This window comes from Ostrea edulis, chromosome 6 (assembly GCF_947568905.1).
Source record: "Ostrea edulis chromosome 6, xbOstEdul1.1, whole genome shotgun sequence".
NCBI classification, from domain to species: Eukaryota; Metazoa; Mollusca; class Bivalvia; order Ostreida; family Ostreidae; genus Ostrea; species Ostrea edulis.
In genome coordinates this window covers 40,753,874-40,768,806 of record NC_079169.1, presented here as the reverse complement: position 1 = coordinate 40,768,806, position 14,933 = coordinate 40,753,874, and the positions used below count along the sequence as shown (strand labels likewise).

Sequence of the window (14,933 nt, the reverse complement as noted above, 5' to 3'; positions counted from 1 at the left end):
CGATTCGGAACTTTGACCTTTCTTAGATTCACAGTGACTTTCGTAAAAACCATTGTTATCAGTACAGCATCGATTAGAGTTTTTGTATTAAAAACATTGTTTGAATCTCTCAAAACCTGATGAGGTGGAAAGACCTCCAATCGTCCGCGAACAATTAGGATTACTAGTTATTATTTGTCATCTTTTCTTTCCGCCGCTAGAAGCATTTGACGCCTTGAGACAGACTTATCGAAAACCATCCATCATATTCAACATCTCTCAAGATACTCAGATTTGACCCCTAATGAACTCATTGGACTTGACGCTAAAAACCATTGTTATCAATTCATCTCGGAAACCGTGAATGGTAGAAACATGTAACTTTCACTAAATTCATTAGCCGGGACTGGTTCACGTTTTTCGAAAGAAATATTTTTCATTTTTGATGTTAAAATTAAAAATATAATTAATCTAATGTTCACAACCAAAATTTGGACCGCCTGAATGCAAGGATAAGAGCAATAACCAGCTTTCATTCCGTGTTATGTAAACAAAGACTCAGGTCTTTTTATGTAAACAAACAAACCAGTGAAACGTTAATTTTGTAATTTAAAGCATCTTCATTTTGTACAATCACAAATTTTAACTTTTAAATGACACATTTTACCTAAAGTATACTTGAGATGTGATATATATGATAAGCTGATCAATAGCCATTTATTTTGAAAACCCCGTAAACAATAACACACCTCAATCTTTGTTTTCAAAACAAATAATAAACAGTCTCTATGATGAGCTTCTGTCATGATGAATAACCTTAATTTTTTTTTGTGAAACCTTCTAAACATATTAGACCGTATATTTTGATCATTTAAAGTGAAAAGCAAAATCTGAGGGGAAATCGTGACAAAGTCTTTCTTTCGAGTGTTCGTTGATTCCTAACAGGAGTTAATGCCCCTGAAAATTTGAAATTTTTGCTTAAAAATTATCAGTCGTAGAAAGGTGTCAACTGGAATGGGATATTTGACCTTGAAAATGAAGTCAAGGTCAAAGGTCAAGATCAACAAAATTCTATGAAAATAAGCATTTCTCGTACAGTCTTCAGATGTTAATAAGATGTGATATGCACAAATGGTGACCAACTAATTTCAACGTATTACATTTGGACTCTGAACTTTGACCTTTCTCGGATTTACATTGACTTGCGTAAAAACTATTTTTATCAGTGCAGTTTCGAAACCGGAAATGGTAAGAACATGTAATCTTTACTTAACTTATTGCCTGATCAACTGTAAAAGACATTTTCTGGCTTTTGAGGGTTCGTTGATCCCTAACGGAAGTAAATGCCCTTGAAAGTTTGGGAATTCGCACAACAAATTATAACTCCTACAGTATTAGGTCAAGGTCATCCAGAATCTATGAAAATGAGCATTTTTCATACTGTCTTCAGCGTATAAGATACCCTTAAGATATTATATGCACAAACAGTCGAATTCCCACTGATTTTAAAAACTGCAAAGGCACATGCGCACGTGCGTGTATTGTCTTTCGAAGGTTCAATTTTTTCATTGACCATAACTATTTTCTCTTTCGTCAAAATCTTTTGAAACTTGGGTAGTATACGTATCTTGAGATTCTTCACATATTTGTACGGTCAAAATTACTTTCTGGCTCGTGCATGCACGTGTGCTAAATTCTGATTGGACGATATTAAAATCGCCATAACTTTCTTATGAATAATGCAAACGATATGAAATTCATACTGTCAGTATATCATTCCAATGTCTATCGAACGGCATCAACATTGATGCTAAGTAGTACTCACGCGCGCATGTATGCACGTACATTGCTTTTCTAAATTCAGGTATTGGTCTCTAACATTTTTAGATTTGAATGAATAGTTTTGAAATTTGTGTTGCAGATATAATTCGGAACTCTAAACGCATTGATGTTGTCAAAATTATTTCCCCGCACGCGCATGCATGTGCGCTAAATTCTAATTGGACGATTTTGACATCCCCATAACTTTCTTATAAATGAAGCAATCAAGATCAAATTCATACAGTAAAAATATTGTTCAAATGGCTATTGAATGGCGTCAACAAAAATGCTGTGTCATACTCACGTGCGCATGTATCCACGTGTGCATTTTCAAACTTCTTTTCGTGGGTACTTTAATGGCCACAACTTTCCAATTCAAGATTCAAATGAATTGAAATTTAGGCTTTAGGTTGATGTTATCAATGTCTATTGAATGGTGTCAACGATTTTTCTTTTAGTGAATTCGCGTGGCGTGAATTTTATTTTTTTACGTTTAAAACCATGTATTGGTCAATACTGAAAAGTTAAGCGATGAGTATGAAGATTTTACTGACAAGATCACCAGGATGAAGCAAGACAAAGATGGAAAGACCTCTAATTGTTCGCGAACAATTAGGATTACTAATTATCATTTTGTTTCTTGTTTTCTTTCCGCCAAAAAATAATTTGACATCTTTTGATGTATGGAAAAGTTTTATAGCCCATCATATTCAACATTTCGAAACATGATCACATGTGACCCTGCCTGCATGAACTTTGACCCTTTACGGAGTTGTTGGACCTTGCATAGAAAAACATCGTTATATGTATTCCTTTTGACTGTAAATGACAGAAGCATCAAATCTTTGCTGGATTATAAAAGGTCATTTAGTAGAACTGGTGTGTACATTTAACAAAAGGATTCAATGACCCTTTATGGGTTTTTTTACCTGTTATATTGGACGATTTCTCTGCAAGACGCGTCAAAGTCGAGAACGATTTGTCCTACGGACACGAGACCCACTGGAACGGGTTCGGTGAGCTTTCAGTTTGAAAAGTCATCGTGAAATACGAAAAAATGGTACTTACTTACCGGATGCCCCCGTGACAAGACGTGCGGAAGTGTTAACAACCCAAAAGACTTCCGTGTTCCAATTCGAGACTCTGAACTCTGACCCTAACCCCGAATTACGGCGACTCGCATTGAAAATGCCGTTATCTCTACTATTCCTAAACCCCGAGTCACGGAGATTCGAAACCTTCATCAACGAATTCAAGTCGAAACCCCACCTCCGGGAAGAGATGAATATCTGAGACCAGAAGGCCCTTGAGACCCAGCGACTGTCCCCTGAAGTCGGTGACGTGCGTTTTTAATGTTTATTACCTATCGTAAAGACTGGAATGGATTGTCGACCTTGAATGACTTTGAAAGATGGTTTATACGAAATATCGTATTTGAAATGAAAAAAAAAAAAAAGAGAACAAATTCATTCCGTATACTTTTTTTTCAACACTAGGACTAAAAAATGCAAACATTTTAATTTGATTTCGTAAAGAGTAAATAGAAATTGATTGCATCGTGCAAGGATTCGCTTAGCAACATATCGACGAAGTATCCACCGTGGAGGAACCCATCTTGGTTCTTCGCATATCGGAGCATGTACTTTCTTTATCAAATTTGAAAACGTATGACTGAAATTGTAACGAATTTTGATGATAGAAGATATGCGTAGGTTACACATATGTGTAGGTTATGTAGGCCTGCTGTTTACTTCGCAGTGTAAGATCAACTTTGATGTAGACTTCGTAAGCTACATGTACACGTCGCGTCTATTCTCTTCTCTTCTCATCGCAAGCATTCATATTTTGATTTCTGGAAAATGTATAGATGCCGGAGTCGGTGACGGTTTATGCTTCGACCGACGTGTCGACTCAGATATGTCTGGATTTACGCAATTGACATTTAACAGTAATGCACAAAACTGTCACAAGGAAATCAAAACTTACTTGCTTTTAATCCATTTGCAACATGTCCCCTGTCCCGGGTTTACATTAACTGGTCTTGGGAGCTGTCACAATAGGGGACCAGTTAAGAGAAAAGCAGGCTGACGTAATCAGAGTTGTGATTTAAATCCGGGACAGGGGCATGTTGAAAATGGATTAAAAGCAAGTAAGTTTTGATTTCTTTGTGACGGTTTTGTGCATTGCTGTTAAATATTTGAAAACAAGTTGTCTATTGCGTAAATCCAGGCACATCTGAGTCGAAACGTCGGTCAAAGTCGATGAAGGCTATGCCTCTCGACTTCTCTAAAGAGATTAATGAAGGCTATGCCTCTCGACTTCTCTAAAGAGAATAATGAAGGCTATGCCTCTCGACTTCTCTAAAGAGAATAACGTCGCGTCATGCACCAGAATTTTTTTTTAACTGTACAATATGACTTACCATGTCAGGCAGCATTGTCGCTAATTAAATGCAACACAGTAAATTATGAAAGCAATTCATAGTGTTAATCGATGAGACATGACTCCATCTATTGTAAAATATTCATGACGCATTTTATGCTTCGATAGGCGGATCAAGCAATTCCCCATCCCAAAGTAAAAACATAATGAAACAGCAATTTTACAAATACTTGATTTACCGGTTTTTTTAAAAAAAAATTCACATCGCTGCACATATCGGAGTTTTTTTTATTTTTACCGTTAATGTTACAGTGTATATGTAACGTTTTGTTTGAAAATAATGGGGGTGGGGGTGTCAGACAAGGCAGTATTTCATTGTGCACGTTTAATTTCGTTGATTTTCAATTTCATAGGACTAGTTCCATATCAATGTAACAGTGCTCCATGGTGCAATGTAAAATTAAAAAAGAACAAGAGGTTCATCGGCCTTAACGGTCACATGAGTATCATAGCCCATACAGGGAGTCTCGTATTTGCATTTAAGTCCTTTGTGCACATGTTTATGATCTTTCAAAATATGCCCGCAATTCCTATTCCTTTACAGAAGAAAGAAAAATGGAAATTTGAAAAATATAAATCACTTTGACATCCCCCCTCCCCCCCCCCCCCCCCCCAAACCCTCTGATCCATGAATTTCACAAGTCAATGAGAGGACATTACGGACATCATAACAATGCATTTAATCTACCTCACATGACTGTGAAAGTAGAAAAGAGAAAATAATTTTTTATACAGTTTTATTATGATGCTAGAGAGTTTCATGAACATCATCATAATCATGCATTTAGTTTTTCTCAAATATATATATGGCAGTAGAAAAGAACATTTTCTACTATCTAATACATTAGTAATCTGAAAAACAAAGAAAAATAAATTGTTGTTCTCATTTCCGTCACTTCCGTTGACAACCAGAGGTAATATTCAGATGTACATGTCATTCGGCAAACTTCGGCAGATTCCGGTACCCTACATCTAGATGGAATCGACCGAGGTGATCCGAGTGATGTACATGCATTTCTTCCATAGATAATAGCGACTCTGTACTGTCTATCAACCTAAGAAGTTTCACGTCTCTATCTGAAGGTGTTTTTTCTTATAAAAAGGGGTAGACTTAAAAAAAGAAAGTCGTGTGTTACTACGGACCGGAAGTGAACTTAGAAAAACAAAATTGGCTAGACTTCAGATATTTATACTGTCATAGATATATATGAAAATTATATTAAACATTTGGAACAAAAGAGAAATTTATGGGGACACAAAAGACGAAAATCATAAAGGCTTTCTTTTTTTAGAAACCTGAAGTTGCCGTTTTGACTTCAGGCACGTCCAACATTTTCTGAAACTACAAAAGAGACTCATAGTACAATTTTGACCATAATTTGTCTTTCTGCATCCATTCGACACAATTTTAACATAATTATATTGCATGATGATTAGTAAATGTCACATTAATAAAAGAATTGGCTTCATGACCATGACCTGAGGTATGTTAAATTTACCTAGAGAAGCTATTGTGCTAAATTAAATTTAATATACAGCACAACCAGCCGCAAGACATCTGACCTACTGCCCGAATTGAATAGTGACCTTGACCTAATATCTGAATAGACCAGTAGGTGTGTCGAAGCTTAACTGGCTGCCCTGTAATCCCTCATAGGCTGCTTAGCAGCTGGAATGACAAGAGTGATACAAGTTTAATATTTATTAATTGGATCAGAAACAGGATGCAAATTTACATATATGGTGGAAAGGGTCGCATGTAATTTTTTTTTTGTGGGGAACTGGGGAGGCGGCCAGTGTGCCAGTTTGACTACCAACGTAGGGGCAACACAGGGGGCCCTATGTGGACATAGGTGCCCGAACCTGAACGAGTCCCCACGTTCTAAGGGAGGTAGAGATCTCTGCGTATCTCACCTGTCTCCTGCGTGCTACCTGGTTTAATTAGCAAGTGCGGAGCAAGCTTGTAGACCCTCCTACAGTTGTCGCAACCAGCCTGTAGCATCCCCTCCCTGAGTAGGAGGTGGATGTGGCCCCAGCTATGAACTAGCTGAGAGCCCCACGAATTAGACTTTAGCAACTTATGCAAGAAATTAGTATTTTCTATGAATATCCACTGAGCCTTGACCTAGTTTAGTGGTCGTCTGGAGGGTACACGTGAAATACCTGCCCCCTGCTTTAGTGGGAGGAGAGCCGGTTTTGGCGCAGAATTAGTGATCAACTACCCCAACGCACTCCCCAGACCCGAACACCCCTAGAAAGATGCGACAATTAAGAAAGAAAAATTGCCCAAATTAGTGCATGTAGTAGTTTGACAGCATCCTGGAGACAGCTTGGCATCGATCTGAAAACAGGCATGTTATCGATGATTGACATGGAAAGGAATCTGGAAAATAAAGAACAAAGCAGCAGCACACGTAAACACAAATCAGTTCGATGAAACAAAAAAATGGGTTGGGTGGGTGGGTGAGTATTTTTCACAATGTGTTCAATCTAAGGTTTGAGCAGAATGGAAATTAACTTGTTCCCCGTTAGGCGGAATTGTCTATGAGGCAAGATAGTTCGAATCAGGTTTATTTCGTAAACGGTACGAACTGTATTAGCCAATCTTAATTAATTGTGGACTATTTGATATGTATCAAATAATCTTGATTATTTCAAAAATATAATCTTTAAGTAGATCTTAATCATTTTAAAAGGTTTTCAAACAAAAATATGATGAAGAGAAATGTCGTCAAAATCCTCAAAGTTGGCTGTATTTTGATCAATTGTTAATGATGGCATTTTGGACAAAACTGTAAATAATGACAGTATGTAAGATGTGTCAAACGCATTGAAAATACGCTACAGGATCAATATCGTCAATGATAAAACATTGAAAGCATGTAATGGAAACGACTAGAAGTGACAATGCTCTTTCAAGTACCATGAATGTCGAGTCTAAACCACAGTCCATGTCCCCGAGTAATTATTGTAACAAAATACAATTAAGGTTTTTTTTATTTAAACTGAATATTAGATTCTTAAAATAAGTTATATAGACCCGCACCAAAATACCCGAACCCGAATTAAAATTTTTAGAACGAACTGAAAATGTTTGGAACCACAGCCCTACTAAAAATTCTCTGACGTTTTCTTTTACAGTTACTGAAAAAAATGGTGGACAGAAAAAAGTAAATCGACTATATTTGCGACCGGAAGTGAATTTTTGAAGAAAAAAAAGATTATCAAGTTTATCCCCTAATACATGTACTCTAAAAACGTCAAGAAAATATACCAAGGAATTTCTAAGAAATTATTCGGACAAAAAAGGAAAATTGTTAACTTTTCAATCACTTCCTGTGTAGACCGGAAGTGGCGGACAAACATATCGACAAATTGTATAGCATGGAACATGTCTATTCAATAATATCTGCAAGTTTCAAGTGTTTGTCTTTACTCATGAGAAAATGAGAAAACATTGTCTAAATTTGTTAACACCATATCTCATGACCAGAAGTAAAATCTACAAAACTTTTTACTTTACTCTATACATCTATAGTGTCTACCACATATGTTGAATTCAAGTTGGTGACGACCGGAAGTGACGGCTGACAAAGGACCTCCCACTTTAGCTGTGACATACGGCCGACGATTTAGTAAAACATTAAAGTTTGAATTATGCAATTTACATTACCCCAAGATGTTTATTTTAAATACCTAAGCTTAGAGGTTTGTTATTTTAGTTTACTGAAAAGTTCATTCACATTAAGGAGGTACTCTACATCGTCACAATGGCTGACTTCCTTTTAAAACATGGATGAAAATATACATATCAGCAATATTTGTATATTCATTTAAAAATTTCTCGCCTAGCTTAGTAGCTCAGTAGGTTTGCACGTCGACCGCTGAACTGTATATCGTGTGTTCGAGTCCAGCAGGAGTTTTAAATCTTTCTCAGATTCCTTCAACTAAAACTGCAAATTTTGATTAGATAAAGTAAATTTGAAAGTTTTCAATTTCAAATTATAATTGTACATATCCTCCACTTTTCATCCATATCAAATGTCTCAGGTGTAGCATACCTCCTTAAAAGAGCTCTTTTGAAATCGCGTTTGTCTGTTTTTCTTCAATCCCTATTGATATTCACCGAATGACTGATTTTTAAAGCCTTGTTTATATCTAGCACCTGGTTGTCCAGTTTTTGTAATAAAGAAAATTATTTGCAAAAGGCAAGACTGGACAATCTTCTGCAGATGATGAAATTCATAAAAATGAATACAATAAAAACAAACTACAAAAACTGTTATATAACGTATAATACGTTTTCTTTCTACCTCATTTACCTGTATTGACCTCGGGCAGTAATTCTGTAGTTTTCAGACTGAGGGTGACCATTTAAACTTGGTTTTCTACCGTTGTATTCCGATATTCCAGGGGGAAAGGACTGTACACTTACTGGAGATGCATAAGTGTGTAATATTTACAAAGAAGTATAATAGATAAATTAACTTTTCTATGAAAAGAAGGATGGTAAAAAGGGACCACAATATCTATAGCTAAAGTGGGGAGGTCCTTTAACCTTTAACCCAATTGGGCTCGCTTAATACCTAAGGTGTATTACTCATAAACATTTGGTGTCTTAATCTTTTACTGTTTCTGAGTTCTCACACGGACAAAATCTTTTTTAGAAAATAGAAACCGGACATATTCCACGAACAGAAATGAATTTTGAAAAAAAATGTTTAACGTTACCCTAGATATAGATAGTGTCAGTAACATATGGAAAACCATATCAAACACTTGATTTATAAGCGAGGCATATGGGGACAAAGAAAGACAATTATTATATCCTGTACATATACGAGAATAATCCAGTATCCAGCAATGTAACATCCAATATAATTCTTACCACTGAATTTAAAGTCTATTGATAATATAACAAATGTCTAGAGCGCTTCATTCAACAAATTGTAAACATGATTTCAAACACCATTTTAAAAATAGAACGTCATGAAACTTCCAGAGGCTTAAAACTAGGTCACATACACATGTACTACATAACACAATAGGCAGAATCCATGGATTTGAGCATTGGAATGAGGAGGGTGTGGGTCTAAATGTACCCGTGAACGAACGTATTACAAACATAATCGCGTGTTGCCATACTTTTAATTTGTGGTGTATATCAGTATGAATTTATTTTCAGTTAACAGACAGTCCAGGGTGATGCGTAAAGCCCTCTCCTTGTCATACAAAGTACAGAACTTCGCCATATGGTATGAACCAGGATCAGGGATGCGATTTTGCGAAACAAACCAAACAGTTATCTTCAAGCAGTGTCTTGATACATCTAGCAATTGCAAATACCTGGATAGTACTCTCCAGATCTGCAAGAAACCTGACGCAGCCAAGAACCTTGGGTGTCTGCAAACATGTCAGCTGTGCAATGGTAAGGGTACAATCATTTATGAACACAGCGTTAATATTGGAATCCAATCAATATTTCCGAGATTAACTGTATTAATCTATATATGAACAACAGATAAATGTGCGACGGGTGACCACAGCTGTCTCCCTTTGGCCGACTGCAATCCTGAAGGCAACACGTTCCGATGCACTTGTAAAAAGGGGTACCAAGGGGACGGTGTCATTTCCTGCACGGGTAAATTAGCGTAATGGAACTACCACTGTTGTACATAGCGCACAGAAAAGTGTGACAAGTTGAAACAAACCACATCGTATGATAATATTAATGATAAAGGTGTTTTCAAAATTTTCAGATATAGATGAATGCGCCACGAAGAAGGATAATTGTTTTTCAAATCAAATATGTGAAAACAAAGCCGGAGGATATAGGTGCATATGTACGTTTACATTTCTATTTCTTCGAGTAACAATATCATTAGATAATAGTAATAGATATCTTATCTTAAACATATTTCAAATCTTTAATTTCTTTTAGCACGAGTATTAAAGAAACCCCTTCCAAGTATTGATTGTGTCGATGGATATACTTTCAAGAACGGAAAATGTAAAAGTGAGTACGGATCCATTCATTAGAACCAACTGCTCAATCAGATACATATAGTATCGATTATTCCTATACATGTATATGTAAATTATTTTGTAGATGTGAACGAATGCCTAAATCCCAAGTTGAATGCTTGCCACAAAGATGCCGAGTGTTCGGACACAGACGGAAGTTACACTTGTCGATGTAAACAAGGATTCACTGGAAGTGGATCACTTTGTATTGGTGAGATAAATTTCATACTATTTCATATATATATTATGTGCACCTTTTAAAGTTCAACGATTCTTGAGAGACATGTCATACAATAGCGGATCCAGGATTATATCGCATGGTTTCGAATTTACAGATCAAAGTACAAAATATACCCGTGGAAGTTAAACTTTTTCAAACAGCCAAAAAGAAAAAAGAAATTAATTACTGTATATATCAAAGTAATTCCGCCGTTATTCTTTAAAAACTTTAATATTAAATTTGTGCAGTGTTAACATTGTTTCAATAGATTCGATATTCATTTATTTACTATATGCAGAGAATCGGGTTCAATGAAATCATAAATATATTTATTTACTACTAGAGGAACACTCGCGCAGGCGCGGGAAATCACAATAAAGGAATAAAGAATATTGTATTAAGGAAAGGCGTTTTAAATTGTTGCGCACATGAGTTGAGTGAACAATTCAAATGAATTCAAGAACAATATTTGAATGATTGCGTGCATTAATTATTTCATTAATATGATAATCAGTAATTTGGCCTTCCAAATTTTGTCGAAATAGGTTACAGTACATGTATTACTGATGTTCGTACACAACGACGAATTTTTCGAGATATGAATTACTAATGTCTAGGAAATTCAAATATCAGCAACAGGGAATAAATAATTTCACAAGATTTATCATCGCAATTTTGATAACAATGATTTATTAATGCAATCGTAATTCGCCATGCCGAATAATTAACCAAAGATCGTTCAAAATATAAAGGTATTTTTGTCCAGTGGTAAAATTTAAGGGCAGAATTGTGAATACATTCTGTTTCTTCTCGTCAAAAGAAATTGTAACGCAGAGTGCCACGGGTGAACCGTCAGACTCTCGACCGAAAGGTCGTGGGTTCGAGTCCTGGCCGCAGCAAGGCTGACGTTGTGTCCTTGGGAAAGGCACTTTACATGAATTTCCTCACTCCACCCAAGTGTAAAAGGGGTACCTGGCTATAGACAGTGAAAAATATTGTTAGAATGTTAGTGCTCTAGCGCTTGTAATGGCAGCTTGCACTATATGCTTCCTAGGAGGCTGAGAAATTTCTAGACTGATATAAGGTCTGCCGGGGTAATAATGTACATTGATTATTGTAAAGCGCTTTGAGCAGCATACGCTGGAAAAGGCGCTATATAAAACCAATTATTATTATTATTATTATTGTTACGATTCAGCCATGGCGTGCGACGATACTCTACACGATAAATTAAAGACTAGACTTTTTGACATCATAGGCAGTTGCCTCTTTAACAAAAATGGAAAACGCAAATATTCCTATCTAGTGATCAGTCATCCAAAAAAATTACTTTGTTAAATGCCACTCTGATTCCATGCACAAGTACTCTGAAGTTGAAATAAAAATATGCTGGAGTTCCTCATTGACAATATCTTCGCGGTCTTTGGTGAATAAGTCTGTTGGAATCCCCATGGTACTCCTTTGTTAGCTGACCTGTTTTTATATTCCTATGAAGCAGACTTTATTCAAAAACTTCTACGTGAGAATAAAAAATCTCTTGCGGTGACCTTCAATTCGACATTTAGATATATCGACGACGTATCTATTAACAATAATAATTTTCATTCATATGTCAATTCGATATATCCCAGTGAACTCGAAATAAAACATCCCACAGAGTTGTCCACTTCTGCTTCATACTTAGATATTTTATTAAAGGAAGATATTAACGGCAAACTAACAACCCAGCTTCATGACAAAAGGGGTGATTTCAGGTTCTCCATCGTCAACTTCACATATTTATGTAGCAATATTCCATTATCACTTGCATATGGTGTTTATATCTCTCAACTGATTCGATACGCAAGGGCTTGTTCTGCTTACGGTCAGTTTTTAAATCGAAGCAGGCTACTGACAAACAAGTTGATGGTGCAGGGGTTCCATTAGTCTTCTTTAAAGTCAGCATTTCGCAAATTATATGGTCGTTATAACGATCTAGTTTGCGAATACAACCTATCATTGGGTCAAATGATGTCTGACGTGTTTCATACCGATTGTTAGGCACACTGATTTTGATTACGGATAACCTGATCAAGATATAGGGCTCACGGCGGGTGTGACCGGTTGACAGGGGATGCTTACTCCTCCTAGGCACCTGATCCCACCTCTGGTATATCCAGGGATCCGTGTTTGCCCAACTCTCTATTTTGTATTGCTTTTACAATTATCATTATGAGATTGATTACTGTTCGTTATTTTCACCTTTCATCAGCTCACAATGTTTTTAATATCAGCTTTTCATATATGAGTTTATTGTTTAGAGAATGTTTTTTAGGACATACGTTTTTTCAACCAAAACGAGAATGTGAATAGGCTCACACCAAAGTACTAGGCAATATATTCATGCGCACAGTGCGTGATGACCTAGAGCATGTTCAACTCAAATGTTCAACTAAAAAAAAGGATAAACCAACCGGCATAGAATTCTACTCTGTATTCTAATATATTTAGTTAATACGTATCTACTTAGTTAATCTACATTACTACCCATTCATCCCTAAAGTATGCTTTCCAAGATACATGTATGCAGAAATCAATTACTACTTTTTACTCCAAATTTACCTGAGCCCTGGTTCTGTACCACTAAACAGAATGTTACGATCCGAATGCTCTACCGGTGGTAATAAATTACAGGTTTGAAATGAAAACATCTAAAATCCATATATATGTACGATGGAAAATAACTAAAGAAACTTGATATAACAATTTGACGTTCCGAAAAATTGTTCTCCCCAATAGGTATTTTTCTTTGTTCCTCTGAATTGATCCTTTACCTGGACCCTGGCACTGTATAACTAAACAGAATGTTTGTAAATTGCAATAAGCAATCATAATTAAGTATCTTTTGGAGTTTCAGATAATGTTAGGCTTACCGGAAGTTAAAGCATCAACTTCCGGTTTTCAGAGAAAATCTGTGTTTCCAACGGAAGACCTTTAAGTGATTGTACTGTTTATCATTAAGGTCTTCCCGTCTTCAGCGGAAGACCTTATAGTAATGGCCTACATTTTTGCAGTTACTCCCCTTACACCGGAAGTTGGGGGCGCACTTACGATTGCGGTTCTAAGCTTCACATAAATAGTATTAACAAATAGTGTATAGTAAAGCTTACAATACCAAATTCTTTATTGTGCAGAGTTTTAACAGGTTGTATTATTATCTATGACACAAACAAGGTTTCATTTCTTCGATTTTATGGAGAAAACTTTTTGAAATATGCACTTCGTCAAATTGTAGAGTTTGGGGAGGGGGAGGGGATGTTATAGGCGTATTTGACATTATTTCTGTCCAAGTTATAATGCAATTAATACTGAGAATTTTAGTAGTAATCTGTTTTAAAAACAAAAAACACCTATAATTAAAGCACAATGAAAGCATTTGATATAATTAGGCACGTTACATCGTTTAAGAAAAGGGGGCGACTTCCCTACAATTCTTGACAAGTAATTTTTTTTTAATCCAATGCTCGAGAGGGAAGGCGGCAAGGGTTGATCTTTCAGTTCCATTCACTGGTTAAATTTTACTTTTCCACTATACCATTCACAATGCTGGGTTTTTTTTTTTTTTAAAGAAGGCCCCCCCCCCCCTTGCAGCTAATCTATAAATCGAACTTTGCACGTACTTTGAATGTAATAATAAAAGGGGACAGACTCATTGTTGCTACATGTCTGATATTTACTTTTGTGCTCATTTGAGTAATTGAAGTGCAAGAAGATCTGTAAGTTGAATGATTTACACAAAATTTAAACTTTCAAAAGATTGAATCACACGCACATTGCATCGTTTAAAAAAAGAGGGGTTGACGTCATGATATTGCCCAATTCTTGACAAGTAAATTTTTAAAATATCCATGTTATGTTTATTGCCACCTGGTGTACATCTAGCAACAATCAGTTTTGTTCAATGTGAAATGATAAATTAATAATGTAGAGGTATGCGTTGGTTGTACATGTGTTTTAGGCATCTCTTATTGCATGTATTTTGGTTGTCGAAAATATTGATAAAAATTGATAATGAAGAATTGCTGATATATACTAGTGGAAAAAAAGAAACTGTGCATTATAAAATTTAGTATGATTTTTCTATATTTATTGTTTATATTTATAAAATCTAAACAATCGATAAAGGTGATGTTTTTTTAACAATATCGGATAGTACCCGACTCAGATGCACGGACTTTTTCATGGTTAGTGAACACATGTTTATTGAAGTGTTCGTACGCACGAGTTTTACTGGCCAATACTGTTTGAACTATTCGTTAAGGAAAGCACTTTAGTTTTGACAAAATTTACCCTTCTGTCATGCCACAACTCAGCGAAAACCAACGTAATCGTGCTGTTGGGATGCTTCAAGCTGGAATGGCACAAAATATCGTAGCAAGACACTTTGGTGTTCATCGGAACACCATCC

At 36.0% G+C, this 14,933-nt stretch overlaps 1 protein-coding gene across 4 annotated transcripts in view; it reads left to right on the top strand.

The window, feature by feature from the left end:
* LOC130046767 (fibulin-1-like) overlaps positions 1-14,933 on the top strand; it is an 83,713-nt gene that overhangs the window by 33,355 nt on the left and 35,425 nt on the right. For all 4 annotated transcript variants that reach the window (XM_056139588.1, XM_056139585.1, XM_056139587.1 and 1 more), the window contains exons 3-7: positions 9,428-9,670; positions 9,764-9,883; positions 10,002-10,085; positions 10,184-10,258; positions 10,352-10,477. In XM_056139588.1, coding sequence (XP_055995563.1) covers positions 9,428-9,670; positions 9,764-9,883; positions 10,002-10,085; positions 10,184-10,258; positions 10,352-10,477 — 648 coding nt within the window. The remainder of the gene's footprint in view (positions 1-9,427; positions 9,671-9,763; positions 9,884-10,001; positions 10,086-10,183; positions 10,259-10,351; positions 10,478-14,933) is intronic.